The sequence below is a fragment of the Pleurodeles waltl genome, chromosome 4_1, assembly GCF_031143425.1.
Source record: "Pleurodeles waltl isolate 20211129_DDA chromosome 4_1, aPleWal1.hap1.20221129, whole genome shotgun sequence".
In the NCBI taxonomy this organism is placed as follows: Eukaryota; Metazoa; Chordata; class Amphibia; order Caudata; family Salamandridae; genus Pleurodeles; species Pleurodeles waltl.
The window spans coordinates 480,940,718-480,968,353 of record NC_090442.1 but is presented as its reverse complement, the minus strand read 5'-3'; the positions used below and the strand labels follow the sequence as shown (position 1 = coordinate 480,968,353).

General features: G+C 44.2%; 1 protein-coding gene across 1 annotated transcript in view; it reads left to right on the top strand.

The window, feature by feature from the left end:
* The window catches only part of PTPRQ (protein tyrosine phosphatase receptor type Q), a 1,423,303-nt gene that overhangs the window by 1,241,256 nt on the left and 154,411 nt on the right, over positions 1-27,636 (top strand). Inside the window, exon 53 of the mRNA XM_069227528.1 lies at positions 17,142-17,186. Coding sequence (XP_069083629.1) covers positions 17,142-17,186 — 45 coding nt within the window. The remainder of the gene's footprint in view (positions 1-17,141; positions 17,187-27,636) is intronic.

Genomic DNA, 27,636 nt, shown 5'->3' with positions numbered 1-27,636 from the left:
TTCTTCGGAGCTTCTGGTGCAGAGAGGAGGCAGGCTACCCCCACAGCATGCACAAGCAGGAAAACAGTCGAGAAGGCGGCAGGATCAGCGTTACAGAGTTGCAGTAGTCGTCTTTGCTACTATGTTGCAGGTTTGCAGGCTTCCAGCGCGGTCAGCAGTCGTTTCCTTATCAGAAGGTGAAGAGAGAGATGCAGAGGAACTCGGATGAGCTCTTGCATTCGTTATCTGCCGTTTCCCCAGAGACAGAGACCCTAAATAGCCAGAAAAGAGGGTTTGGCTACCTAGGAGAGAGGATAGGCTACTAACACCTGAAGGAGCCTATCAGCAGGAGTCTCTGACGTCACCTGGTGGCACTGGCCACTCAGAGCAGTCCAGTGTGCCAGCAGCACCTCTGTTTCCAAGATGGCAGAGGTCTGGAGCACACTGGAGGAGCTCTGGACACCTCCCAGGGGAGGTGCAGGTCAGGGGAGTGGTCACTCCCCTTTCCTTTGTCCAGTTTCGCGCCAGAGCAGGGGCTAAGGGGTCCCTGAACCGGTGTAGACTGGCTTATGCAGAATTGGGCACATCTGTGCCCAACAAAGCATTTCCAGAGGCTGGGGGAGGCTACTCCTCCCCTGCCTTCACACCATTTCCCAAAGGGAGAGGGTGTCACACCCTCTCTCAGAGGAAGTTCTTTGTTCTGCCATCCTGGGCCAGGCCTGGCTGGACCCCAGGAGGGCAGCTGCCTGTCTGAGGGGTTGGCAGCAGCAGCAGCTGCAGTGAAACCCCAGGAAGGGCAGTTTGGCAGTACCAGGGTCTGTGCTACAGACCACTGGGATCATGGGATTGTGCCAACTATGCCAGGATGACATAGAGGGGGCAATTCCATGATCATAGACATGTTACATGGCCATATTCGGAGTTACCATTGTGAAGCTACATATAGGTAGTGACCTATATGTAGTGCACGCGGGTACTGGTGTCCCCGCACTCACAAAGTTCAGGGAATTGGCTCTGAACAATGTGGGGGCACCTTGGCTAGTGCCAGGGTGCCCTCACACGAAGTAACTTTGCACCTAACCTTTACCAGGTAAAGGTTAGACATATAGGTGACTTATAAGTTACTTAAGTGCAGTGTAAAATGGCTGTGAAATAATGTGGACGTTATTTCACTCAGGCTGCAGTGGCAGGCCTGTGTAAGAATTGTCAGAGCTCCCCATGGGTGGCAAAAGAAATGCTGCAGCCCATAGGGATCTCCTGGAACCCCAATACCCTGGGTACCTCAGTACCATATACTAGGGAATTATAAGGGTGTTCCAGTAAGCCAATGTAAATTGGTAAAAATGGTCACTAGCCTGTTAGTGACAATTTGGAAAGAAATGAGAGAGCATAACCACTGAGGTTCTGATTAGCAGAGCCTCAGTGAGACAGTTAGTCACTACACAGGTAACACATTCAGGCACACTTATGAGCACTGGGGCCCTGGGTTACCAGGGTCCCAGTGACACATACAACTAAAACAACATATATACAGTGAAAAATGGGGGTAACATGCCAGGCAAGATGGTACTTTCCTACACAACCCCCCCCCAAACGAAGGACAATAAGACTAGCCATGACCTGATGAGTCTTCATTGTCTAAGTGGAAATATCTGGAGAGTCCATCTGCATTGGAGTGGCTACTCCCAGGTCTATGTTCCACTGTATAGTCCATTCCCTGTAGGGATATGGACCACCTCAACAATTTAGGATTTTCACCTTTCATTTGTTTTAGCCAAAGTAGAGGTTTGTGGTCTGTCTGAACAATGAAGTGAGTGCCAAACAGGTATGGCCTCAACTTCTTCAGAGCCCAGACCACAGCAAAGGCCTCCCTCTCAATGGCAGACCAACGCTTTTCTCTAGGGGTCAACCTTCTACTAATAAAAGCAACAGGTTGATCCTGGCCCTCAGAATTAAGTTCTGATAGGACTGCCCCTACTCCTAATTCAGATGCATCAGTTTGGACATAGAATGTTTTAGAGTAACAAGGGCTTTTCAGGACAGGTGCAGAGCACATGGCCTGCTTCAGCTCCTCAAAAGCTTTCTGACAGTTTGCTGTCCATAATACCTTTTTAGGCATTTTCTTGGATGTGAGGTCATTAAGAGGGGCTGCAATGGAGCCATAGTTCTTAATGAACCTCCTGTAATACCCAGTGAGGCCTAGGAAGGCTCTCACCTGAGTCTGAGTGGTAGGGGGAACCCAATCAATAATAGTTTGGATTTTCCCCTGAAGTGGTGCAATCTGTTGCCCACCAACAAGGTGTCCCAGATAAACCACCTTACCCTGCCCTATCTGGCACTTTGAAGCCTTGATAGTGAGGCCTGTCTTTTGCAGGGCCTCCAAAACTTTCCATAGGTGGACCAGGTGATCATCCCAGCTGGAGCTAAAGACAGCTATATCGTCCAAATATGCTGCACTGAAAGCTTCCAGCCCTTGCAGGACTGTGTTCACCAACCTCTGAAAAGTGGCAGGTGCATTTTTCAAACCAAAAGGCATTACAGTAAACTGGTAATGTCCTCCAATGGTAGAAAATGCAGTCTTAGGTTTAGCATCTTCTGATAATTTGATCTGCCAATACCCTGCAGTCAAATCAAAAGTGCTTAGATACTTGGCAGATGCGAGTGTATCTATAAGCTCATCTGCCCTGGGTATAGGGTGAGCATCGGTTTTGGTTACCAAGTTGAGACCTCTATAGTCTACACAAAACCGCATTTCCTTCTTTCCATCTTTAGAATTGGGTTTTGGTACCAGTACCACAGGAGAAGCCCATGGACTGTCAGAGTGCTCAACCACTCCTAGTTCCAGCATTTTCTGAACTTCTTGCTTTATGCAGTCCCTGACATGGTCAGGCTGCCTATAGATCTTACTTTTGACAGGTAAACTGTCTCCAGTATCTATAGTGTGCTCACACCAAGAAGTGGTGCCTGGCACAGTAGAGAAGAGTTCTGAAAATTGTCCTAGGAGATTTATGCAATTATCTTTCTGCTCAGCAGTAAGACAATCAGCCAAAACTACACCTTCCACAAGAGCATCTTGTTCTGTGGAAGAGAAGAGATCAGGTAGAGGATCACTGTCTTCTTCCTGTCCCTCATCAGTTGCCATGAGCAGGGTGAGATCAGCCCTGTCATAGTAGGGTTTCAGGCGGTTGACATGGAGCACCCTAAGGGGACTCCTGGCAGTGCCTAAGTCAACTAAATAGGTGACTTCTCCCTTCTTTTCAACAATTGTGTGGGGACCACTCCATTTATCTTGGAGTGCTCTTGGGGCCACGGGCTCCAAGACCCACACTTTCTGCCCTGGTTGGTACTGAACCAAAACAGCCTTCTGATCATGCCATTGCTTCTGGAGCTCTTGGCTGGCCTGAAGGTTTTTACTGGCCTTTTTCATGTACTCAGCCATCCTTGATCTGAGGCCAAGTACATAATCCACAATATCCTGCTTAGGAGCTTTTAAAGGTTGTTCCCAACCCTCCTTTACAAGTGTGAGTGGACCCCTAACAGGGTGTCCAAAAAGAAGTTCAAAGGGGCTGAAGCCCACTCCTTTCTGGGGTACCTCCCTGTAGGCAAAAAGGAGGCATGGTAGAAGGATATCCCATCTCCTGCGGAGTTTTTCAGGGAGTCCCATAATCATGCCTTTGAGAGTTTTATTAAATCTCTCCACCAGTCCATTTGTTTGTGGATGATAGGGTGTTGTGAACTTGTACGTTACACCACACTCCTTCCACATGGCCTTTAAGTATGCAGACATGAAATTGCTTCCTCTGTCTGATACTACTTCCTTTGGGAAGCCCACCCTGGAAAATATTCCCAGGAGGGCCTTTGCCACTGCAGGAGCTGTAGTGGTCCTTAAAGGAATTGCTTCAGGGTATCTTGTGGCATGGTCCACTACCACCAAGATAAACCTATTGCCTGAAGCAGTAGGAGGGTCAAGGGGGCCAACTATGTCAACCCCTACCCTTTCAAAGGGAACCCCAACCACAGGCAGTGGGATAAGGGGTGCCTTTGGGGTGCCACCTGTCTTGCCACTGGCTTGACAGGTTTCACAGGACTTACAAAATTCCTTTGTGTCCTCAGACATCCTAGGCCAATGAAACAGGGGAACAAGCCTGTCCCAAGTTTTCATTTGTCCTAGATGCCCAGCTAAGGGAATGTCATGTGCCAGTGTTAGGAGGAACTTTCTGTACTCCTGAGGAATCACTAATCTCCTGGCAGCTCCAGGTTTAGGATCCCTATGCTCAGTGTACAAGAGGTTGTCCTCCCAGTAAACTCTGTGAGAGTCACTGACATCCCCATTAGCCTGTTTGACAGCTTGCTGTCTGAGACCCTCTAATGTGGGACAGGTTTGCTGTGCCACACTCAGCTCCTCTCTGGCAGGCCCCCCTTCACCCAAAAGCTCAGCAGTGTCTGCTTCCAGCTTCTCTGGTGTAGGTTCTGCACAGGGAGGGAATTCTTCTTCCTCAGAAGTAGAATCCACTGTAGAGGGAGGGATAGTAGGAAGTGGTTTGCTTCTACTAGCCCTAGCTTTAGGGAGCACTTGGTCCATTGTTCCAGGATCCAAGCTTCCCTGTCCTTTTTGCTTTTTGGCCTGAGCCCTTGTCAAAGCAAAAATATGCCCTGGGATGCCCAGCATTGCTGCATGGGCCTCCAACTCCACATCTGACCAAGCTGATGTCTCCAAATCATTCCCTAATAGACAGTCTACAGGTAAATCTGAAGCTACCACAACTTTCTTTGGACCAGTTACCCCCCCCCCAGTTGAGATTTACAACAGCCATGGGGTGGCTTTGTGTTATGTTGTGAGCATCGGTTACTTGGTACTGGTGTCCAAGTATGTGTTGTTCAGGGTGCACCAGTTTCTCAATCACCATTGTGACACTGGCACGTGTGTCCCTGTAGGCCTGGACCTCAAGACCATTTATTAGGGTTAGTTGCTTGTACTTCTCCAAGTTATGGGGGCAAGCAACCAAAGTGGCTAAATCAATAGCCCCTTCAGAGACTAAAGTAGCCTCTGTGGTCTCCCTAATCAGACCAACCCCAACTAAATTACCAAAAGTGAGCCCAGCTACTCCCTTGGATTGGCTATTAGTAGGTTTGCTCCCACCACCACTGCTATTAGTAGGGACACTAGGTGTAGCAGTAGGGGTTGTAGTGGTAGGAGCAGTGGTGCCTTTCTTTGGACAACTGGGATCTGTTGTCCAATGGCCTTTTATTTTACATAAATAGCACCATGGTTTCTTTTCCTTGTTCTGATTAAAGGAGGATTTGGACCCACCACCCCCACCAGAGTGTTTTTGTGGGCCTGATGAAGACTCATTTTTAGATTTGTCCCCACCCTTGTCTGAAGACTTACCATCCTTCTTTTTGTTGCCATCTTTGTCACCCCCTGTATGAACTTTTCTGTTCACTCTTGTTCTGACCCATTTGTCTGCCTTCTTTCCCAATTCTTGGGGAGAGGTCAGATCAGAGTCCACCAAGTACTGGTGCAACAAATCAGACACACAATTATTAAGAATATGCTCTCTCAGGATCAAGTTATACAGGCTGTCATAATCAGTAACTTTACTGCCATGTAACCACCCCTCCAAGGCCTTCACTGAATGGTCAATGAAATCAACCCAGTCTTGTGAAGACTCCTTTTTGGTCTCTCTGAACTTTATCCTGTACTGTTCAGTGGTTAAGCCATAACCATCCAGGAGTGCATTCTTAAGAACTTGGAAATTATTAGCATCATTTTCTTTCACAGTAAGGAGCCTATCCCTACCTTTTCCACTAAATGATAGCCATAGGATAGCAGCCCACTGCCTTTGAGGGACATCCTGTACAACACAGGCCCTCTCAAGTGCAGCAAACCACTTGTTAATGTCATCCCCCTCCTTATAAGGGGGAACTATCTTGTGCAGATTCCTGGAATCATGCTCCTTTGCAGGATGACTATGGGGAATACTGCTGCTGCCACCATGGGTATCTAAACCCAACTTCTGTCTTTCCTTCTCTAATTCAAAAGACTGTCTATCCAAATACAGCTGTTGCTTTTTAAGCTTCAGTCTGGTTTGTTCCACCCTCAACTTATTGAGTTCCCTCTCTAACATTCTGTCATCAGGGTTGGTGGGAGGGACATTTCTAGAAACAGAGCTATGATGGGAATGAACAGAAGGAGACCTGTCCCTTACAGAAGGCACCCTAACAGCTTGGTTTACAGAAACATTACTACCAGTATGGTGAGAATAAATGCTTTTGCTATGATGTGAGACAACACTATTTATTTGGTGTGGCTCATCATCATTACCATCTATGCTAGATTGTCTAGTAATGGGCAGGCTAGGAAGTTTCTTTCCTGAATCTTTTCCTGGGGGAGTCCCTGAATCAGATTGAGAACTATTAGGTACTTTTTCAACAGATGAGGCACCTATGGCCTTATCCTGTTCTCTAAGCATGTTAAGTAACAGTTCCAAGGAAGGATTCTTCCCTACACTCAAACCTCTCTCTATACAGAGACTCCTTGCTCTTTTCCAGCTAAGGTTGTCATATGCAAGTTTGGACAGATCAACACTTTGGCCTGTGCCAGACATTTTTTAGAGAGAATTAAAGTGATAGAAAAAGAGAAAAAAGTTTTCAGAACTTTTTGGAAAGACAGAAAAAAACTTTTTCAACTTTTAAGAACTTTTTGAAAGTTTAGAAGTACTTTTCAGCACTTTAGAAAAGAGTGAAAAGAGGAAATGCAAAACTTTTTGGCTATGTGTATATACACTGACCTTGTTTTGTATATTTTTCTCTTATGAAAAGTACAATGACAAGAGTGGTAAGTAGTCTCAAGCACTTATCCCACCACTGCACAACCAATGTAGGAGGCTGGACTGGCTTGTAGTGAGTACCAAGGGGTACTTGCACCTTGCACCAGGCCCAGTTATCCCTTATTAGTGTATAGGGTGTCTAGCAGCTTAGGCTGATAGATAATGGTAGCTTAGCAGAGCAGCTTAGGCTGAACTAGGAGACGTGTGAAGCTACTACAGTACCACTTAGTGTCATATGCAAAATATCATAAGAAAACACAATACACAGTTATACTAAAAATAAAGGTACTTTATTTTTATGACAATATGCCAAAGTATCTTAGAGTGTACCCTCAGTGGGAGGATAGGAAATATACACAAGATATATATACACAATAGCAAAAATATGCAGTATAGTCTTAGAAAACAGTGCAAACAATGTATAGTTACAATAGGATGCAATGGGGAAACATAGGGATAGGGGCAACACAAACCATATACTCCAAAAGTGGAATGCGAACCACGAATGGACCCCAAACCTATGTGACCTTGTAGAGGGTCGCTGGGACTATTAGAAAATAGTGAGAGTTAGAAAAATAACCCTCCCCAAGACCCTGAAAAGTGAGTGCAAAGTGCACTAAAGTTCCCCTAAGGACAAAGTAGTCGTGTTAGAGGAATAATGCAGGGAAGACACAAACCAGCAATGCAACAACTGTGGATTTCCAATCTAGGGTACCTGTGGAACAAGGGGACCAAGTCCAAAAGTCACAAGCAAGTCAGAGATGGGCAGATGCCCAGGAAATGCCAGCTGCGGGTGCAAAGAAGCTTCTACTGGACAGAAGAAGCTGAGGTTTCTGCAGGAACGAAAAGGGCTAGAGACTTCCCCTTTGGTGGACGGATTCCTCTCACCTTGGAGAGTCGTGCAGAAGTATTTTCCCACCAAAAGGACGCCAACAAGCCTTGCTAGTCGCAAATCGTGCGTTTGACGTTTTTGGACGCTGCCGGGGCCCAGGAGGGACCAGGAGGTCGCAAATTGGACCTGAAGAGAGAGGGGACGTCGAGCAAGACAAAGAGCCCTCACTAAAGCAGGTAGCACCCGTAGAACTGCCAGAAACAGGCACTACGAGGATGCGTGAAACGGTGCTTGCCAAAGTTGCACAAAGGAGTCCCACGTCGCCGGAGACCAACTTAGAAAGTCGTGCAATGCAGGTTAGAGTGCCGTGGACCCAGGCTTGGCTGTGCACAAAGGATTTCCGCCGGAAGTGCACAGGGGCCGGAGTAGCTGCAAAGTCGCGGTTCCCAGCAATGCAGCCCAGCGAGATGAGGCAAGGACTTACCTCCACCAAACTTGGGCTGAAGAGTCACTGGACTGTGGGGTCACTTGGACAGAGTTGCTGGATTCGAGGGACCTCGCTCGTCGTGCTGAGAGGAGACCCAAGGGACCGGTGATGCAGCTTTTTGGTGCCTGCGGTTGCAGGGGGAAGATTCCGTCGACCCACGGGAGATTTCTTCGGAGCTTCTGGTGCAGAGAGGAGGCAGGCTACCCCCACAGCATGCACAAGCAGGAAAACAGTCGAGAAGGCGGCAGGATCAGCGTTACAGAGTTGCAGTAGTCGTCTTTGCTACTATGTTGCAGGTTTGCAGGCTTCCAGCGCGGTCAGCAGTCGTTTCCTTATCAGAAGGTGAAGAGAGAGATGCAGAGGAACTCGGATGAGCTCTTGCATTCGTTATCTGCCGTTTCCCCAGAGACAGAGACCCTAAATAGCCAGAAAAGAGGGTTTGGCTACCTAGGAGAGAGGATAGGCTACTAACACCTGAAGGAGCCTATCAACAGGAGTCTCTGACGTCACCTGGTGGCACTGGCCACTCAGAGCAGTCCAGTGTGCCAGCAGCACCTCTGTTTCCAAAATGGCAGAGGTCTGGAGCACACTGGAGGAGCTCTGGACACCTCCCAGGGGAGGTGCAGGTCAGGGGAGTGGTCACTCCCCTTTCCTTTGTCCAGTTTCGCGCCAGAGCAGGGGCTAAGGGGTCCCTGAACCGGTGTAGACTGGCTTATGCAGAATTGGGCACATCTGTGCCCAACAAAGCATTTCCAGAGGCTGGGGGAGGCTACTCCTCCCCTGCCTTCACACCATTTTCCAAAGGGAGAGGGTGTCACACCCTCTCTCAGAGGAAGTTCTTTGTTCTGCCATCCTGGGCCAGGCCTGGCTGGACCCCAGGAGGGCAGCTGCCTGTCTGAGGGGTTGGCAGCAGCAGCAGCTGCAGTGAAACCCCAGGAAGGGCAGTTTGGCAGTACCAGGGTCTGTGCTACAGACCACTGGGATCATGGGATTGTGCCAACTATGCCAGGATGACATAGAGGGGGCAATTCCATGATCATAGACATGTTACATGGCCATATTCGGAGTTACCATTGTGAAGCTACATATAGGTAGTGACCTATATGTAGTGCACACGTGTAATGGTGTCCCCGCACTCACAAAGTTCAGGGAATTGGCTCTGAACAATGTGCGGGCACCTTGGCTAGTGCCAGGGTGCCCTCACACGAAGTAACTTTGCACCTAACCTTTACCAGGTAAAGGTTAGACATATAGGTGACTTATAAGTTACTTAAGTGCAGTGTAAAATGGCTGTGAAATAACATGGACGTTATTTCACTCAGGCTGCAGTGGCAGGCCTGTGTAAGAATTGTCAGAGCTCCCCATGGGTGGCAAAAGAAATGCTGCAGCCCATAGGGATCTCCTGGAACCCCAATACCCTGGGTACCTCAGTACCATATACTAGGGAATTATAAGGGTGTTCCAGTAAGCCAATGTAAATTGGTAAAAATGGTCACTAGCCTGTTAGTGACAATTTGGAAAGAAATGAGAGAGCATAACCACTGAGGTTCTGATTAGCAGAGCCTCAGTGAGACAGTTAGTCACTACACAGGTAACACATTCAGGCACACTTATGAGCACTGGGGCCCTGGGTTACCAGGGTCCCAGTGACACATACAACTAAAACAACATATATACAGTGAAAAATGGGGGTAACATGCCAGGCAAGATGGTACTTTCCTACAGGATACTCCGTCACAAACGTGATGGATATCCAGTCCACCATATTACGATTCCATGATACCCTTTGGTCATCCTAATACGGCAGACGGGATATCCATCACGTTTGTGATGGAATAACCTGTCAGCCAAACTCTAAATCAGGCCCTATGTGTGGTTGTATCATCTCCTAGCCAACCTACATGCATGCACTCTGCAAGGCATGATGACATCTGTGTCATGTAGTCAGAGTGGATGAACATAGATCAATAGGAGGGTGCTGACATAACATAGCACAACTCTGACTAGTAATGTCTGTTTTTCCAAACTATTTGTTGGACTTTGCAACATCCCCTATGTAAAGGCCAGACTATAGACTTGCCAGCGCTGCTTTGTACATATGGACTCCAAGCAGCCTTGGCGTTAAAAGATGTACTGCACTAAGCACAAGGTACAGTAAAAGGGAAATCTATCCCGCTGGTTAAGGCTGTAGGAACTTCTATTGGGTTCCAGTGCGTTTTCACATAATGTTTGTATATTTTTCCGAAGTTTCTAACTTTAGGGAACAAATACCTCATAATCAGTAAACATACAGAACTTCGTTTGTATGGGAATGTAATGTTCTTTCTCCGTGTTTGCTTCAATGCAAAAAGTGAAATCATTTTCTAAGCTCACTTGAGAGCTTTCTGTTAAATGAGCATTAAATGTTCGAGCAGTGATCTGGTAAATAATGTTTTTATGAGGTGAGATGCGCAACCCGCTGTGCTGCAGAGTGTGGCTGGCAACCTCCCCAAAGATCAGAGGCTGAAAATAGCTCGGTACACCTAGCCCTTAACCTCCCCGCTGCTGTAAACTATGGGTGGCTTGAAGATTAAAAGGCAGTAGCTGTTGAACTGTTTGCTTTGGGTGTTTGGAAATGGCTGTGTGTGGTAAAAGATGATTACACGTTCCCCCTCTTCTCCGCCAGCTCGTAGAACCAGACTAGCTGACACTTGGGCATCACTTTGACATGTGTGAGCACGTTGCCGGTCATCGGGTGTCTTGTGTAACTGTAGATGAGCTTGTGTGGCCGGTTCGCGGCTCCCCGTGTCCAGGCCTAGGTTCCTCCCAACATTTTCATGTAGAAAAGCGGCTTTCAGGGTCAGGCAGTGAGACCTTTTTATTCGCCCGGTTTATAAAGGCCGCAATGTTTCGTATTGATAGACAAATCAGAATAATAAATGCAGTTGATTAATATTGTGAATTAACATAGAAGCTGTTTCTAAATGGCGGCCGATTTAAGATCTATCCTATAGCGATTATACAGAGAGTAAACATCTAACAGCTTAAATATGTGTGTTACATACAATGGTAAATCTGTTCTACTTTGTGAAAATAATGATAACATCTGCTTTTTATAGCACTTTACTTATATCTCTCCGAAGTGATAAGTGTGTGGTAAAGTACTATAGAAAAATCAGGGTGTAATTATTATGAGAAGTACAAAAAATGCTCACATTTAAAAAGAAAACTAGATTTAGATATCTCGAGGCTCACCTTTTCCCAACATCTTGGCAATAGAATTCAACAGCCAAGTCATGCAGTATGCTTTGTGTAAAGATCCACCTGAAAAACAGAACGAAGGTTAACTATATATATATATATATATATATATACACCACATAAACGGCAGTAATATAGAAACATATGTTTTGGGTTAGATGAGTGCATTCATTGCTGCAGCTGTCAATACCACATACATTTACACACACGCCATTTATGAAAATGAAAACACAAAAAAAAATTCAAACACAGCACCACCATGTTGTGCATTCTGATAAATACATGCTGGTGTTTACAAATAAGTGCTTGTGCTGAGCACTAGCAAACACTGGTACAAATTAGGCACTGAACATTATCATTCACCATAACTTTCTCAGAGCCTTCCTCATTCAAGGCATTTTCCAAAAAGCTCTCAAGACATGCTAGATCCCCCCACTCCTAAAGAAACGTATACTATCCCTTCATGATCTCACCAACTACTAGCTCATCACTTGTTAGAAATGGGGTCTGGCAGTCAGGTTACCCCCGTCCAAGAAAGGACCCTCACTCTAGTCAGGGTAAAAGAATCACCCTCAGCTAAACCCTGCTTACCCCCTTGGTAGCTTGGCACGAGCAGTAGACTTAACTTCAGAGTGCTAGGTGTAAAGTATTTGTACCAACACACACAGTAACTTAATGAAAACACTACAAAATGACACAACACAGGTTTAGAAAAATAGAAAATGTTTATCTAAACAAAACAAGACCAAAACGACAAAAATCCACAATACACAAGTCAAGTCATCAATTTAAAAAGCAAAAAGAGTCCCCATGTAGTTTTAAACACACACTAACACTGTTAGCGTGATAATGTACCCTGGGATGCGTCAAAAATAACCCTGCACAGGTGAGTGCGTCGATTTCACTCACAAGCGAGACCTTGCATCGTTTCTCCTTTCGTAGGGTCGGGTGTGTTGTTTCTTCTCTCCACAGGAGAGCGGTGCGTCGATCCGGTCAGCACTCTCGGGCCTTGCGTTGTTTTTACACGCCCAGAGGTGTTTGCGTCGGAAATCCAGCCGCACGATGATCCGAAAACCACGAAGCATGGGTTGCGATCTCACAAGTCTCCATCAGCGATGCTGCGTGTCATTTCTCCAGCTCCATGCATCTATTCTTTGGTTGCATTACAGGTGAGCGTCGATTTTTAGCCGTAGATTCAGAGTCGCGTCGATCTTTTCCCCACATGGCATTCTGTGCGTGGATTTCTTCCTCTTAGGCTGCCAGCTTCTCCTTTCAGAAGCAGCAACTGCAGGATACCTCCACAAAGCACAGTCACAGGCAGGGCAGCTCTTCTTCCTCAGCTCTTCAGCTCTTCTCCAGGCAGAGGTTCCTCTTGGTTTCCAGAACCAGAAGTGTTCCAAAGTCTGTGTTTTTGGGTGCCCTTCTTATGCCCATTTTCCGCTTTGAAGTAGGCCTACTTCAAAGCAAAGTCTCTCTTGATTGTGAAATCCTGCCTTGCATAGGCCAGGCCCCAGACACTTACCAGGGGGTTGGGGACTGCATTGTGTGAGGGCAGGCACAGCCCTTTCAGGCGTGAGTGACCACTCCTCCCCTCCCTCCTAACACAGATGGCGCATCAGGAAATGCAGACTACCCCCCAGCTCCCTTTTTGTCACTGTCTAGTGAGAGATGCAACCAGCCCAACGGTCAAACTGCCCCAGACAGGGAATCCACAAACAGGCAGAGTCACAGAAATAATAAGCAAGAAAATGCTCACTTTCTAAAAGTGGCATTTTCAAACACACAATCTTAAAATCAACTTTACTAAAAGATGTATTTTTAAATTGTGAACTCAGAGACCCCAAACTCCACATTTCTATCCCCTCCCAAATGGAATCTACACTTTAATCATATTTAAAGGTAGCCCCATGTTAACCTATGAGAGGGACATGCCTTGCAACAGTGAAAAATTAATTTAGCCATATTTCACTGTCAGGACACATAAAACACATTACTATATGTCCTACCTTAACCATACACTGCACCCTGCCCGTGGGGCTACGTAGGGCCTACCGTAGGGGTATCTTACATGTAAGAAAAGGGAAGGTTTATGCCTGGCAAGTGGGTACACTTGCCAAGTCGAATTTATAGTTAAAACTGCATACACCGACACTGCAGTGGCAGGTCTGAAACATGATTACAGAGCTACTAATGTGGGTGGCACAACCAGTGCTGCAGGCCCACTAGTAGCATTTGATTTACAGGCCCTGGGCACCTCTAGTGCACTTTACCAGGGACTTACTAGTAAATCAAATATGCCAATCATGGATAAACAAATCAGCCATACAATTTACACATAGAGCATATGCACTTTAGCACTGGCTAGCAGTGCTAAAGTTCTCACAGTTCAAAAGCCAACAGCAAACAGGTCAGAAAAATTAGGAGGCAGGAGACAAAAAGATTGGGGATGACCCTGCATAAGCAAAAAAGTCCATCACTCAAATACCATTCATTGGCAAGATCATTGATTTTCAGCTCCACAACGACATCCCTGCAAACCATCTCATGCATGACTACCAGTCTGGCTTCAGATCAAACTGCAGCAAAAAGACCACAACTTTACACATCATTGACTATGCTCTCTTGTCCACAGTTAAAGATGACACCTGCTTCGTGATATTGCTGGACGCTGGCTGCTGCCTACGGCACAGTTGACCATCCCTCTGTCATATGCACCCTAAAGTCTCAAATTAGATTTACAGTGTCCTTCACTGGTTCTCCTTCTACCTTTCCTACCTTCACCAGTTTCTTCACTTGGGCAAAAGATCTCTATCACCTGTGAAATCCCGCAGGACTCCATCTTGTCATCTTCAACCTATGCATGGAGCTACTTGCTGTTATACTCACAGATAATAGCATCATGATTCATCAATATGTCAATGATACACAACTGTACTTGAAAGTCTTCTCTGTTTCAGACATCCAGTGCCTCAAACACAGCTTGCATATCTTGCAAATCATCCACACCTGAATCTTCAGCACCTACCTGAAGTTCAACGAAACCAAGACAGAATTCCTTGTATTTGCTAAGATCAATAAACAATACACAGTGCAAACATGACACAATAGCATGAACCTTGAGGGCTCCGAGCCCCAACATTCACTAAATGCCAAGTAACCTGGATTTACCCTGGACACCAACCTCATCCTTAGGGAACACATTGCCAAACAAAAACTAAGATGACCACCAACCAGCTCTCTCTTCCAAAGAATATTAAAGCATTTCTTCCAGATCCCCATTCTGCTGGAACTCCATTGGCTCCTTTGTAGGCTAGCACCATCTTCAAAACCAACTGCATCATTTACATAGAGAATTATAGATGGGCAACAGTGATTTACTGGGAGGTTTTTCACTGAGAGGTTCAGAGTTACATAAAATAGACAAAAAGAGAGAAGCGTGAGTTGTACTTGCTGTCTCTCAGAACTTGAGGTGAAAAACATCCCTGTAATTCACTTTTTTCTCTTCTATAATGTTATGTTATATATGGCCCCCAACCACTCTCTGTGCCTTCCCTCTGCTGCAGAAGTTGGGGGACATGGTTACCAGCACTGCTCTGACAGGTTGTCAGAGAGACCAGCCAGAGCAGCTTTGAATTCCTCTATGATGTAGCACAGTGGGTACAGCTTTTGTTAACAATTATTGCTACATCAGAGCAGTGAGTTACTGGATCTAAATCCAATTATTCACACTAGCAGCTCTCTACCGGCGCCATACATAACAAACTATCATGTTATCTCTCACCTGCAGGCAGGACACCATCAAACTGCAGACTAGGAAGTGCAAAATGAAAAACCAAGACAACAGGCCTTTTCCATGTGTGCACCCAGGATCTCTAACAGCATCCCATATCCATCAGGACCACCCCAGTGCTCCTTCAATTTAGTGAAGAGATGAAAAATGAGCTCTTTAAAGAACACTACATCACAACACATTAGCCATTCACAACCCAGCTTCTTCTCCTCTTTTTTTGTTTCCTTTATGTGTGTCTTTGACCATGTACATTGCTGGCTGCCTTTTGGCTAATTTTGCCCTAAAGGAATACCGAATGCATAGACCCATACATACATAATGCTCAGACATGGTTTTCTGTTTTGGCAAGGGCTGGTGAAGAGGCTGAATCTTTAATTAGCTTATCAATTTTGTTTATTTATTTAATTGATTATTGACTACAAGATCCTGTGAGATACTGGCAAATGCGAATGTGATTTTGTGAACCAATAGTCTCACACCCAGCTGCTGAACAATTCACAAAGACTACTGAGGAGATAGTCATTGAATTCAGCTCTCTTATTTAGTTCACTTTTAGTTCTTAAATACTCTAGACCATAATGTAATTTACATCTCCATACAAATAATTGGATTTTTGTTAATTTTCTTCAGCATTGTCAATTGTTTGTTATAAACCCGTCTTATGTCAATAAATGTCCTGTAAATATTTGGATCCCCTTGCTCTTAGATCTCGGCTAGTCGGTGCATGTGCTGTCTCTTCAAGACATTTTGTTTACATTTGCTACAGCCCGCCCATAGGCTCACCATTTGTTAGCTTGAATGTTGCTCTCATGTCCTTCATTCCCGTTTGTCATGAGATGTATGTGTGATGCCTCTTCCTGTGTTTGGGCCTCCCCTAGAGCAGGAAGCAAGTAGTTGTGTTACCCACTTCTCCCGTTTATTTAAAGCTACTTTTTTTATGTTAAAGCACTCCATATGAGTACTCATGTTTTCAATTGCTCATTTCCCCTTCCACCCGCCCCCATTCATGTTGCTTCTTTTTTCCTCCCACCGCCCCCATCCTCGTTGCTTCTTTTCCCTTTCATCACCTGCCTATTTCTTCTTTACTAAATGCACCCCCTCCCCGATCACACTCATGTTCAGCTTTTACTCTGTTCGTTTTTTTTTCTAGCTTCCCATCTATGTTTGTTGCAGTTTCCTGAAGCACAATTTCAACCTGAAGGTATTGGAGTACTTTACAAGAGCACCAGCTACGTTACACAAACACACATTATTTTTAGGTCTCTTCTACACAGTGCATGTGCTGTCTTCTGTTCTCCACCACCCCCACATATTGTGTTCCAGACCCTCCTGCCACACAAAAAGCCCTCTGACATGACCAGCACTGGCAGCATCATAATGCTTTTTTCCATGACTTTCAGCCAGCAATGCTCAACACCAGATGTGCTGCCATTCAACATGGCTAAAAGACATTCACATTGACAACACCAGTAGATCTTGCACACCGAGACCTATTGGCTTTGCCAGTGCTTGCTTATCATGCGTCTCCGCTTGGATTGATATTACACATGCCATTCCAATAAACATAAAAATGGCCAGCACAATAACAATTCTCTTCTCTTAACAAAGGGTCAGTCATGTATGTATTTTTCATTGAAGTGCTTCATGTACAGGATCATGAAAAGTGTTCTTTCTCTCATACACCCTTCTCCAACGATAATCAGTAGGGACTGCCCACTCCTATTGCAACCAGAGTCTTACTGTATCCCCACCCAGTAATCTGTACTCATCATTATTGTGTTTTAAAATACATGTTCAATTGACTAATAATGAAATCTACAGTTTACTTCTTGATGTGCTGATAATGTAAGTTGTGTGTGAATGCCAGTTATCCATTTAGACTGATAGAAAGGTGATGATGTCACCCTAAATGAATTCTTCCGTGATGATGGCTACCTAAACGAATTACTCTGCACTAAACTATTGATGGATCTTTACTTCCAGATACTCGTCGTTTTTCTTTAGACGAAAGGACATATATGTCATCCAGTAAGTTCACAAGCTAGTGTGATGCCCTAGTGGTGTGTATGTTTGTTACTAAGTACCATAGTGTTTAAATTAGATGTTATTTGTGTGAATTCAACGTGAACCATTTCTTTCTAAATTATACTATTGGCATTCTGCTTGAGGTGTCCTAAAATTAAAGCATGTTTCTGTTATTGTGGCATGTAATCTCAGTTGTCATTTGCGTCTATATTTTTTATGAGTTTTTATACGCATATAGTGCAATTTAGTGTTGAATGTTATCTGTTTAAAATGTGCCTTCCTAGATTTTATAATTTATTTCAATGTAAAACATGTCTGACTTGTTTCAGTAGTAGCACTAACTCCTTTGTGATATCTGAATTGTTCTTATCTTAATTATGAGCCATAAAGATGCACCAGTATGATTGCTTCAACCCTGTTTTTGAGAAGCGAGCATTGTTTTATCAAAAATAACACTTGAAAGCTGATTTGACTAAATTTTCTGCATCAGTTTGACATTACCGCCATATGTGTAAAGGGAATACAATTCCTGCATGGTAAAGAAGTGTAGAGGAGGCTGAGTACGGAAGAGCTTTCCAAGGGGAGCGCAAGACAAGGTCCAATCGCTATATAGAGCCCTGTCTTTGACCATAACACTTTTATCAGCACTTAAATGATGATTGGTACAGGATCAAATTCCAAGCCACTCTTTCACCTTCAGACAAATGAACAAGAGAGAAGTGAAGTGCCTAAATCCCTTTGACTTCACACTTTATGACCTTAATTATTCTGAAAATCCTTCTTTTTTGGTACCCTGTGCATTCTATGAACCACAGGTAGGATCCTCTATCCTGCAGTGAGAAATGCAGGAATTAATGCACCCCAATTGCATAGTGAGAATCACAAAGATATATTCAACGTTTCTTTTTTTTCTTACAGCAGGCCATGATGGGTGTGATGGTATTTTTTATAATTCTTCGTATTATTTTTCATATGGAGAAGTTGTTGCTGATAACACAGATGGTACTTTCACTGTCCACAACCAACATGTTTTGCGTCTTGTGGCTTGTAGGCCTGGGGCGTTTTTAAGGCAATGTAGGTGGAGGTTCGTACTTTAATGAGCCTCTCCAAGTACCAAAATCAATGTAAAAGAGGGGTCACTATAGGGTCAGGTGTGATCTGTGTGAAATCTGTCTCAAAGTTTGTGATGTTTGACTTTAATAGAGCGGTTCTGCCTCTGATAACCTTTGGTCTTCCATGTGTGCTAAAGAAGTAAGGGACTCATTCGTTACAGTGATATCAAAAACCGTGAACTGGGTATTGGAAAGTGGCTTTGGAACAATATTTTATCTTCATGTCATTAACATGCAGTAGTACAAGGTTGCTTTAATCTCACACTGAAACGTCAAAAATGGTACAAGCGCCAATGCCCTCTTAAGAAACACAGAAGCAGCAATGGATCGTTCCATTATAAAAAACGTATAGTTTTAAGAGTTCACATTTTTCCTAATTATCTTGGTCTTATTTAGCAAAGATGTCAGCTCCTCATCTGTGAACCTACTTCTTTTTCCGAGAGTTCAGAAGAAAATAATGTTAAGAACATGTGTTTATCTTGCTTTGCAAAGAAAACATTTCTGAGTTCCATGTTAGCAATTTTTACTTAAAATGTCCACAGTGGGAAAAATACTTGAATAAATTATGTTTTAGTCATGTGTAATATGGAATGAAGCAAAACATTAGCAGCAGAATGCGTTTCCTCCAACCCATACTACATGCCCAGTGAGGGTGCATGGTGAGCTTGTTCCATTTTCTCCCGCCCTGCAAAGGTTAATGTAATTTGGCCACCCGTTGTCTTTGTGATCAATGGAAACCTTTTATGCCCCACCATTAGCACCCAGAATAACTCCATTAAAGCCTCACATTTCATAAGTGGTGAAAGTTACTGCGCGTAAAGAAGGCCACCCTGTCGGAGACCATTCAGAATTTTATTTTAGTTTCAGATAAATATGCAATGTTCATGAAAATGAACCGAGCTCTGACACATTGTTTACAGTTTCAGACGTCAGTAGGTACATAGACTAACTGCATAAGAAATCTTTACGGGGACGTTTTACATGTAACCTGAAGCTTATATATTCGATATCATGTTGGCAGCGGTGCATCCATCCTTCAGCGGAAGGCTAGGTTTTCTAAGCACTCTTTACATATTTTAACAAAAACTATCTGGATTACTTACAAAGACACCATATTTAGTAAATAGATAAATTAGATAAAGACGTGGAATTAAAACAGGGATGCTTTGTTAACAGAACCTGCCGAAAATGATGCAAGAGACTAAAAACACAGGCACTGGTTAATAGCTTTATGCTTATGTCCCTAAAGATACATTTTAATTATTTTCTCGACAATGGTGTTCATGTGAAGTAACCAGGAAAATGTGTACATATGATTCAAATCTAAATGGATGTGGTATAGTAGAAAATTAAAGAAATTGAATTGCAGATCTGAAGACCGATGAAATGTTATTTTCTGATCTTCCTGTATAACCTATTGTTTCTTAGACATTTCTGGGGGACATTATGCTGAAAAGAACATTTTGACACAATTTTATCAAACTTACCTACCTTCAGGGGATCATGTTTGCTTTGCGGGAAATTAAAGAAATGTATGCCCTTTCAGACAGAATCTTTACCATTTTAGCAATGTAAAGTCTGTGAGAGGCGTTGTTTGACCCCTTTTTTAGGTAGAAAGTGCAAGTGCTCTGATCTGTTGTAATCTATCTGTGGTCTTTTAAGCACGCCCACCACACGCCCATCACTATCACTCGTTCCTGGGCTTGCCTTTCAAAAATCCTTTGTTATCATTGGTAAATGCTTTACGTTTGCATTGTTTAATCATTTTATTCAGGGATTACCCTCGCAAATCCTCTGAAATAAGACTGTTTCACTTGTTGCAATGCATGCTGGGTATTTTCACTGAATATTTTCAAACAACCACAGGCTCCCCTGGGCATGTATTCATTAGAATTAAAAGAATACAATTATAATTAGCTACCCAGGGCTAGTAAAAGTATTCTCAAAATTAAATCAAATGCCGGAGCATCATTAACATCTCTCTGAAATAGAAAATAATCTCCATGTTCAGGTCATTGTATTATACATAACTCACACTGACATCTGCAATCCTTACAAACTTGTGTTGTCTTTTTCTTCACAGTTGTATATTGCAGGTCCTCACATGTGGACCAGCAATACACAACTAGATCGAATGGAAGAGGCTTTATATATTCATTAGTGTATGGACTGTATAAAGATCACTCAAGGTAAGAAACTTGCAGAAAACAAATAATTTTCAATAATAATCAGCACAGAAGTAATTGGACTTAATTTAAATAGCCCGGTGTCAATAGGTGCTGGTGGAGTAGAACCCGAACAGTGCAGACTTAATGGCCTGACCTCACCTATGAACGCATGAGAGCTTTCATATTGTATATAAGCACATTCTACTTTATGTGTTTCTGCAACACCAGGTTTTCTGAGCACCAAGCAGTTTTTCTGTTCTCAGAGTGGGGTTGCAACTTTGGAGAAGACAATGGGGGTTATTCCAACTTTGGAGGAAGTGGTAATCCGTCCCAAAAGTGACGGTAAAGTGACGGATATACCACCAGCCGTATTACGAGTCCATTATATCCTATGGAACTCGTAATACGGCTGGTGGTAAATCCGTCACATTTGGGACAGATTACCACCTCCTCCAAAGTTGGAATAACCCCCAATGTTTGCAATCCCAGCTTTTGCTTATTCATCGTAGCAGAGGGATGCCTCCTGGGTTGTGCAGGGATACTTTTTTTTGTGTGAAAGCGAAAACAGACCAAGTGGCTTGCGTTGGGTAATGGCATAAGATTGGAGTGTGGGACAGCTGTTATACCTGTCAGCCTTAGTGTGTAGGACATGTACTGTTCAGTTTTTCATGTTCTGGTAGTAAAAAACTCCCAAATTTGCTTTTCATTTGAGGCTTACCCCTCTCCACGGATAGCAATGGGGATTAATTATTACGCTTAATAAGCTGAAATGTCTGATTAAGAGGAGGTAGATCTGTCATGTTTAGTACCTATGGAATTGTAAAAATAAATCCTCTTTAATGGTAAAGCCTTGTTTTTGGTTACAATTTTGGTAATGCCACTTTTAGAAAGTTGACATTTTCCTGCCCTTTGTGCCTGCAGCCTTTCTCTGATTACTTGTCTGGGGTGGGTGACAGGTGGGCTTTGTGTATTCCTTCTAGACAGCCACACACAATGGGAGCTTAGGTGTGATATGATGGGCTGCCAGACAGGATAGGAGGGAGGAGCTGGCCACATCTTCACATTACACATGAATACTTGTGTCTTGTCCCCTCACAAAGGGCTGCATACCCCCAAGGAATGGGTCCTGAGCCAGGTCAGGGAGGGAGGGCCTCTATGCATTTTAAAGACTTCTTAGAAGTCTCCCACACTTCGAAGGCACCATAAGAACTGGATCTCAGACCCCTCCACTTCAGTACACTTCTGGACTTGTGGATACTCTGCTAGGTAGAAGGACTGCTGCCACAAGGACCGTCACTCTGCTGGACTGCTGCTCTCGAAGAACTGCTGCTTGCTGTGCTGTCCTGCTGCCCTCTGTGCCTGTGTGAGAAGGACTGGGCCTGCAAATCTCCAACTGAGAACGCAGAGTAACTCCAACAGCCAGCTCACTTGTCTCAAGAACTGAATTTTCAGGGACATAAAAGACTACCAACACGGCAACTGGATTTTGCCAGCTGTAAGCCTGCCCTGACAAGCGGTGTCATCTCAGTTTTGGGCCCCTGAAGGTAGAACCTCAGGTGTTGCACCAGCTGAATCACCACATCTCCATAATTGTGTGAACAGAATGGGCACATTGTTGCTGTTGGTTGGCTAAAAACAGCACATCGCATTTGGAACCATACTGCGCTTGTTAAACCTGACAGCCTTAGGGTGGTCTTCCTCCAACTTTTTGCCTGCCTCCCTCCATTTTTGTGATCTTGTTTTTGGTGGTTTTAGGACTCTGCACACTTTACCACTGCTGACCTGTGCTAAAGTGTTTGTCCTCTCTTCCCTAAACACGGTAACATTGACTCCTACCCATTTGGCATATTTAATTTACCTTTAAGTCCCTAGTAAAGTGTACTATATGTGGCCAGGGCCTTCCATTTAAATGCTACTAGTGGGCCTGCAGCACTAATTGTGCCACTCATAAGTAGCCCCTTAACCACGTCTCAGCCTGCCATTGCAAGGCCTGTGTGTGAGGTTTCACTGCCACTTCGACTTGGTATTTACAACAACTTGCCAAGCCTTAAACCCCCCCCCCCATTTTATTACATATAAATCACCCCTAAGTTAGGTCCTAGGTAGCCCATAGGGCAGGGTGCTATGTAAGTGTTAGAAATGGGGTCTCTAGTTGGCAGTCAATTTGCACCCTGTTCAAGTAGAGACCCTCACTCTAGTCAGGGGAAGGGAGTCAAACACCTAAGATAACCCTTGATAAACCCCTTGGTAGCTTGGCACAAGCAGTCAGGCTTATCTCTGAGGAAATGTGTAAAGTATTTGTACACACACACACAGTAAAACAGTGAAAACACCACAAAAGTACTCAACACTAGTTGACAAGACCAAAATAAAGTTATCACTTTTTAAAGGTTTAAAAGTGTCTTAATCCTGAAGAATCAATGGTTGTATGCTTATAACACACTGTACTTTGGATGCTTCAAAAACAAAGATGATGTGGGCCGCAAAGGAGGTGGCGTGTCGGAGAAGCAACTGATGAGTCAATTATTTCCCCGCTGGACAGACGATGCGTGAATTCTTTTCCTGACGGGTTTTAGATGAGTCTATTATTTTCCCACAGGATGGCCGATGCATGGATTATTTTCCCTCAAGGGTAGTAATGCCTCAATTCCTTACTGCGGAGCAGCATCGATGAAGAAAATAACACCCAGGGATGATGCATGGAAAATCCAGATGCACAGTAACAATGGATCTGCACTGAAGCAGGTGATGTGTTGAATTTGCATCCACAAGACAGGTGCTGCATCAATTTTTGTTTAGCCGCGGTGCAGGTGCTGTGCCGATTTTTCTGCCACAACGGACTCCATGCTTGGATTTTACTTCAGGTCACTAGCTTCCACTTCCAAGGGACCAGGGTCTGGATTTAGCATACTTGGCAAGTCAGGACTCTCAGCAGAAGATCCCAGGCACTGGCAGATGACGTCTTTGATGTGTCTGAGACTTCACAACAGGAGGCAAGCTCAGTACAAGCCTTTGGAGAACCTTGGAAAGCAGGATGTAAAAAGCAAAGTCTAGTCCTTTCACTCCCAGGACAGAAGCAGCAGACCAGCACAGCAAAGCAACAGGCAGAGTGACAATTCCTCCTACAGCATTCAGCTCTTCTTCCTGGCAGAATGTCCTCAGCCCAGAAGTGTTCTGAAGTTGAGGGGTCAGCAGTCCAATACTTATACTCATTTCTAACTTTGAAGTAGGCGAACTTCAAAGGAAAGTCTTTTTTTAAATAAGTTTTACTGAGCAGATATAGCCATAACAATTAAACAAGAAAAAAACGAACAGCATTTAGTACACATTGACAATGTTGGGTAGCTGAAGCAGACATATAGAGCAGTAAAATGTCTGAAATCATAAACTTCTGAAAAGCAATTCTCTACTGGACTATCCAAGCCAACATCCTATTTTAGCAGAGGTCTAGTGGCTAGGATTCGGCACTTTCAAAGGAAAGTCTTTGGGGTGCATATGACCCTGCCTCTCGCCACCCTTTACTAGACACACACTAGGGGATTAGGGAGTGCATGTGTGAGGGCAGGCACAGCCCTATTCAGGTGCATGTGTCAGCTCCTCCCACCACTCCAGCCGAGGAAAACCCATCAGGATATGCAGGACATGCCTCCCTTTGTGTGACTCTCTAGAGTGAATTCACAAACATCCCAACTGCCATCTTCACTTAGACGTGTATTCAGCAGCCAGGCAGAGGCACAGAACGGTTTAACAAGAAAATGCCCACTTTCCATACATGGCATTTTCAAACTTACAATCTAAAAAACAACTTCACCAGAAGTTCAGAGGCCCCAACCTCCATATCTCTAGCTGCTTCCAATGAGAAACCTCACATAAAAAATGTTTAAAGGCAGTCTCCATGTTATCCTAACAGAGAAATGGGCCTTGCAACAGTGAAAGCTGGATTTAGCTGGATTTTACTGTCAGGACATATAAAACACACCAATACATGTCCTACCTTTTAGATACACTGCACCTTGCCCATGGGGCAGCACTTGGCCTACCTTAGGGGTGACTAACATGTAGTAAAAGGGAAGGTGTGGGTCTGGCAAGTGAGTACACTTGCCAGGTCAAACTGGCAGTACAAAACTGTGCACACAAACACTACAGTGGCAGGCCTGAGACATGTTTACGGGGCTACTCATGTTGGTGGCACATTTACTGCTGCAGGCTCACGAGTAGCACTTGATTTACAGGCCCAGGGCACACCTGGTGCAATATACTAGGGACTTACTGGTAACTCAGATATGCCAATCATGGATAAACCAATCACAAATACAGTTTAGACAGAGAGCATATGCACTTTAGCACTAGTGAGCGGTGGTGAAGTGCACTGAGTCCTAAAGCCAAAAGAACAGGCCAGAAAAATATGAGGAAGGAGGCAAAAGGTTTGGGGAGGACCCTAAAAAGGTCAGGGCATGTACTTTTAAGGTTTACATGTCCTGGTAGTGAAAAACTCTGAAGGTCATTTTTCACTTCTGTGAGAAGGACTGCTCCTCCTCTCATAGGCCAGCATTGGAAATTCCCTTATATATACTTTTAAGTGGTAATAATTTCTGATCTAAAAGGAGTGGCATTGTCATGTTTGGTATGGTTGGAATGGTATTGACAAATCCTGCTTACTGCTGAAGCTGGATTTAACATTACAATTTTATTAATGCCACTTTTAGAAAGTAGGCATTGCTCTACACTTACTGCTTTCTGTGGCTTACAGCCTGTCTCCAATCCACGGCTGCTCTGTCCTGGTTGACAGCTCCCCTTGTTCATTCCACCTAGACAGCCATAAATACAGGAAACTCAGCTGCATCTGCATTCATCTGCATACTGATGGCTTTTCCTGGGCAGGAAGGGTGGAGGGGCTCTCACATTTCAAAGGCTAGTGGCGTGACCCCACACAAAGGATTGATAACCCCTCACAGAGCTCCTAGCAGCCAGGACTGGGTTGAAAGGGGAACTGGTGCACTTCAAAACCACTCTTTGAAGTCTCCTCCACTTCAAAGGCACATTTGAGTATATATACTGGGTCTGTGACCGCATAAAATCAGACACTTCTGAACCCATAACTGGACTCTGTGAGAAGGACTGCAGTGCTGCCCAAATGACTCAACTGGATTGTTTTTCTGGAAGGACTGCTCTTCTACTTGTTGCCCTGCTGCTTGCTGCCCCCTGCCTCTCCTGGAAGGACTTTGACTTCCAACCAAAAGTGATCTCCAAGGGCTGGTCAGCTTGTCTCCTGTTAAGAGGTCCAAGGCCCATCAAAGAGTTCAACTAGAAAAGAAAATCCACGCCTAAATGCACCAGAAACATTGACGCAATGCCTGTGTCTTGGCTGAAAAATTAATTCAACTCCTGCAGAAACAACGCACTGCTTGTCTCGTGGCTGAAAATGGATGCAGCTCCTATTTCTCTGCAGTTTCATCACAACGCATCTGGATTTTCCATGCATCTTCTCTGGGCATCAATTTGTCACCAATCCCTGCACCACAGTAAAGAACCGAGGCTGCGTGTCTGGAAATCGACGCATCGCCTTTTCTTTGAGGAAAGAATTGACGCATCACCTCCATTTCCAGTAAAGAAACAATGCATCATTGCCCCTGCAAGGAAAGATTTGATGCATCACCTCCACTGTGCAGTCAGGAGCCGATGCATCACTTTGCTTTTGACTCATCCCAGGTACTTTGTGCTAAAGAGATACATCCATTTATTCTTATGGATTAAGACTTATTTAAACCTCTAAAAAGTGATATTTTGACCTGTGTTTATGGGACCTTTGTAGTTTTGATCTTGTTTTATTCAGATAAATATTATCTATTTTTCTAAACTGTTGTGGAGCACTTTTTGTGGTGTCTTCACTGTGTTAATGTATGAGTTATTGCACAAATACTTTACACATTGCCGTCTAAGTTAAACCTGCCTGCTCTGTTGCAAGCTACAGGAGGGTGAGCACAGGATAATTTAGGTTGTGTTGTGACTTACCATGACTAGGATTGTGGTGGCTACTTGGACAGGGTGCATATCTCTGCCAGCTAGAGACCCAATTTCTCACAGCAGTGTTTCCCTCTGCACAAGGACCTTGCATCTCTGTCCATTACTGCCTCGACAACGATGCCAAACTTCGCATCGCAGCTACTGTGCTCATCGAAATCAACACACCACCTCAACTTTGATGCAGCCGGCACCCATACATGAACTCCACTGTATCTCGGCTCTGATACATTGCCACTGATGCATGGGGAACTTCAACACATTTCCTCAACTGTGTGGGGAAAGTTGATGCATCTCCCCTATGGCATGGTTCAGAACCAGTGCAATGCTCCTGCACCAGGATTTGAGGTGCTTTGATTCAGCTGGCCCAACTGGGTCCCTGTAGCTGGCACACACTCCACTGCGGTCAACCTTAACTTTTGACTTTTGACGGGGCAGATAGCCCCGGTTGACCCTTGTTGCTCCTAAGGTCTATTCTACTTTTGTCATTTTGGTCTTGTTTTATTAAATTAAGTTTGATTTTTCTAACCAGCTATGGTATGCTTTTGTGTTGTGTTTCACTGCTTTACTGTTTGAAGTGCTGAACCAATACTTTATACTTTTTCAGGTAAGTTAATCCTCACTGCTCTTTGACAAGCTACCAGAGTGTGAGCACAAGTTAATTTAGGATGTGTTTGTGACTTACCCTGACTAAGAATGTGGTTCCTGCATGATCAGGGTGCATACCTCTATCAACCAGAAACCACAATTGCTAACAATAACCCTCTCTGACATTAAATGCATTTTGAAAGATATCAGGGTTGAGTGTTGTCTTTCAATGCAAATAGTTCTAAGAGGAAGACTTAATTTGCATCACGTTTGAACTAAAAAAAGAGTACAAACGAGACTCTAGCCTGCTATTATGCTTGCAGTTGTTAAGTATTATTTATCAATATTTATTTATAGAATATGCAATTCATAATGACTGCAAAGTCTATTTAATCTTCGCCTTTGAACACCATCAGGCACTGATATGACCACTGGAAATTGCATAAAAAGAGTCACCTAATTTGAGCCTGTCAATTCAGATCATTAATTAGATGCACTGCCGCCATTTAAAGTGCCTGTCGAAACCATGGGCTTAGACTTGAGTTCCATGAAAAGTGCTCTGGA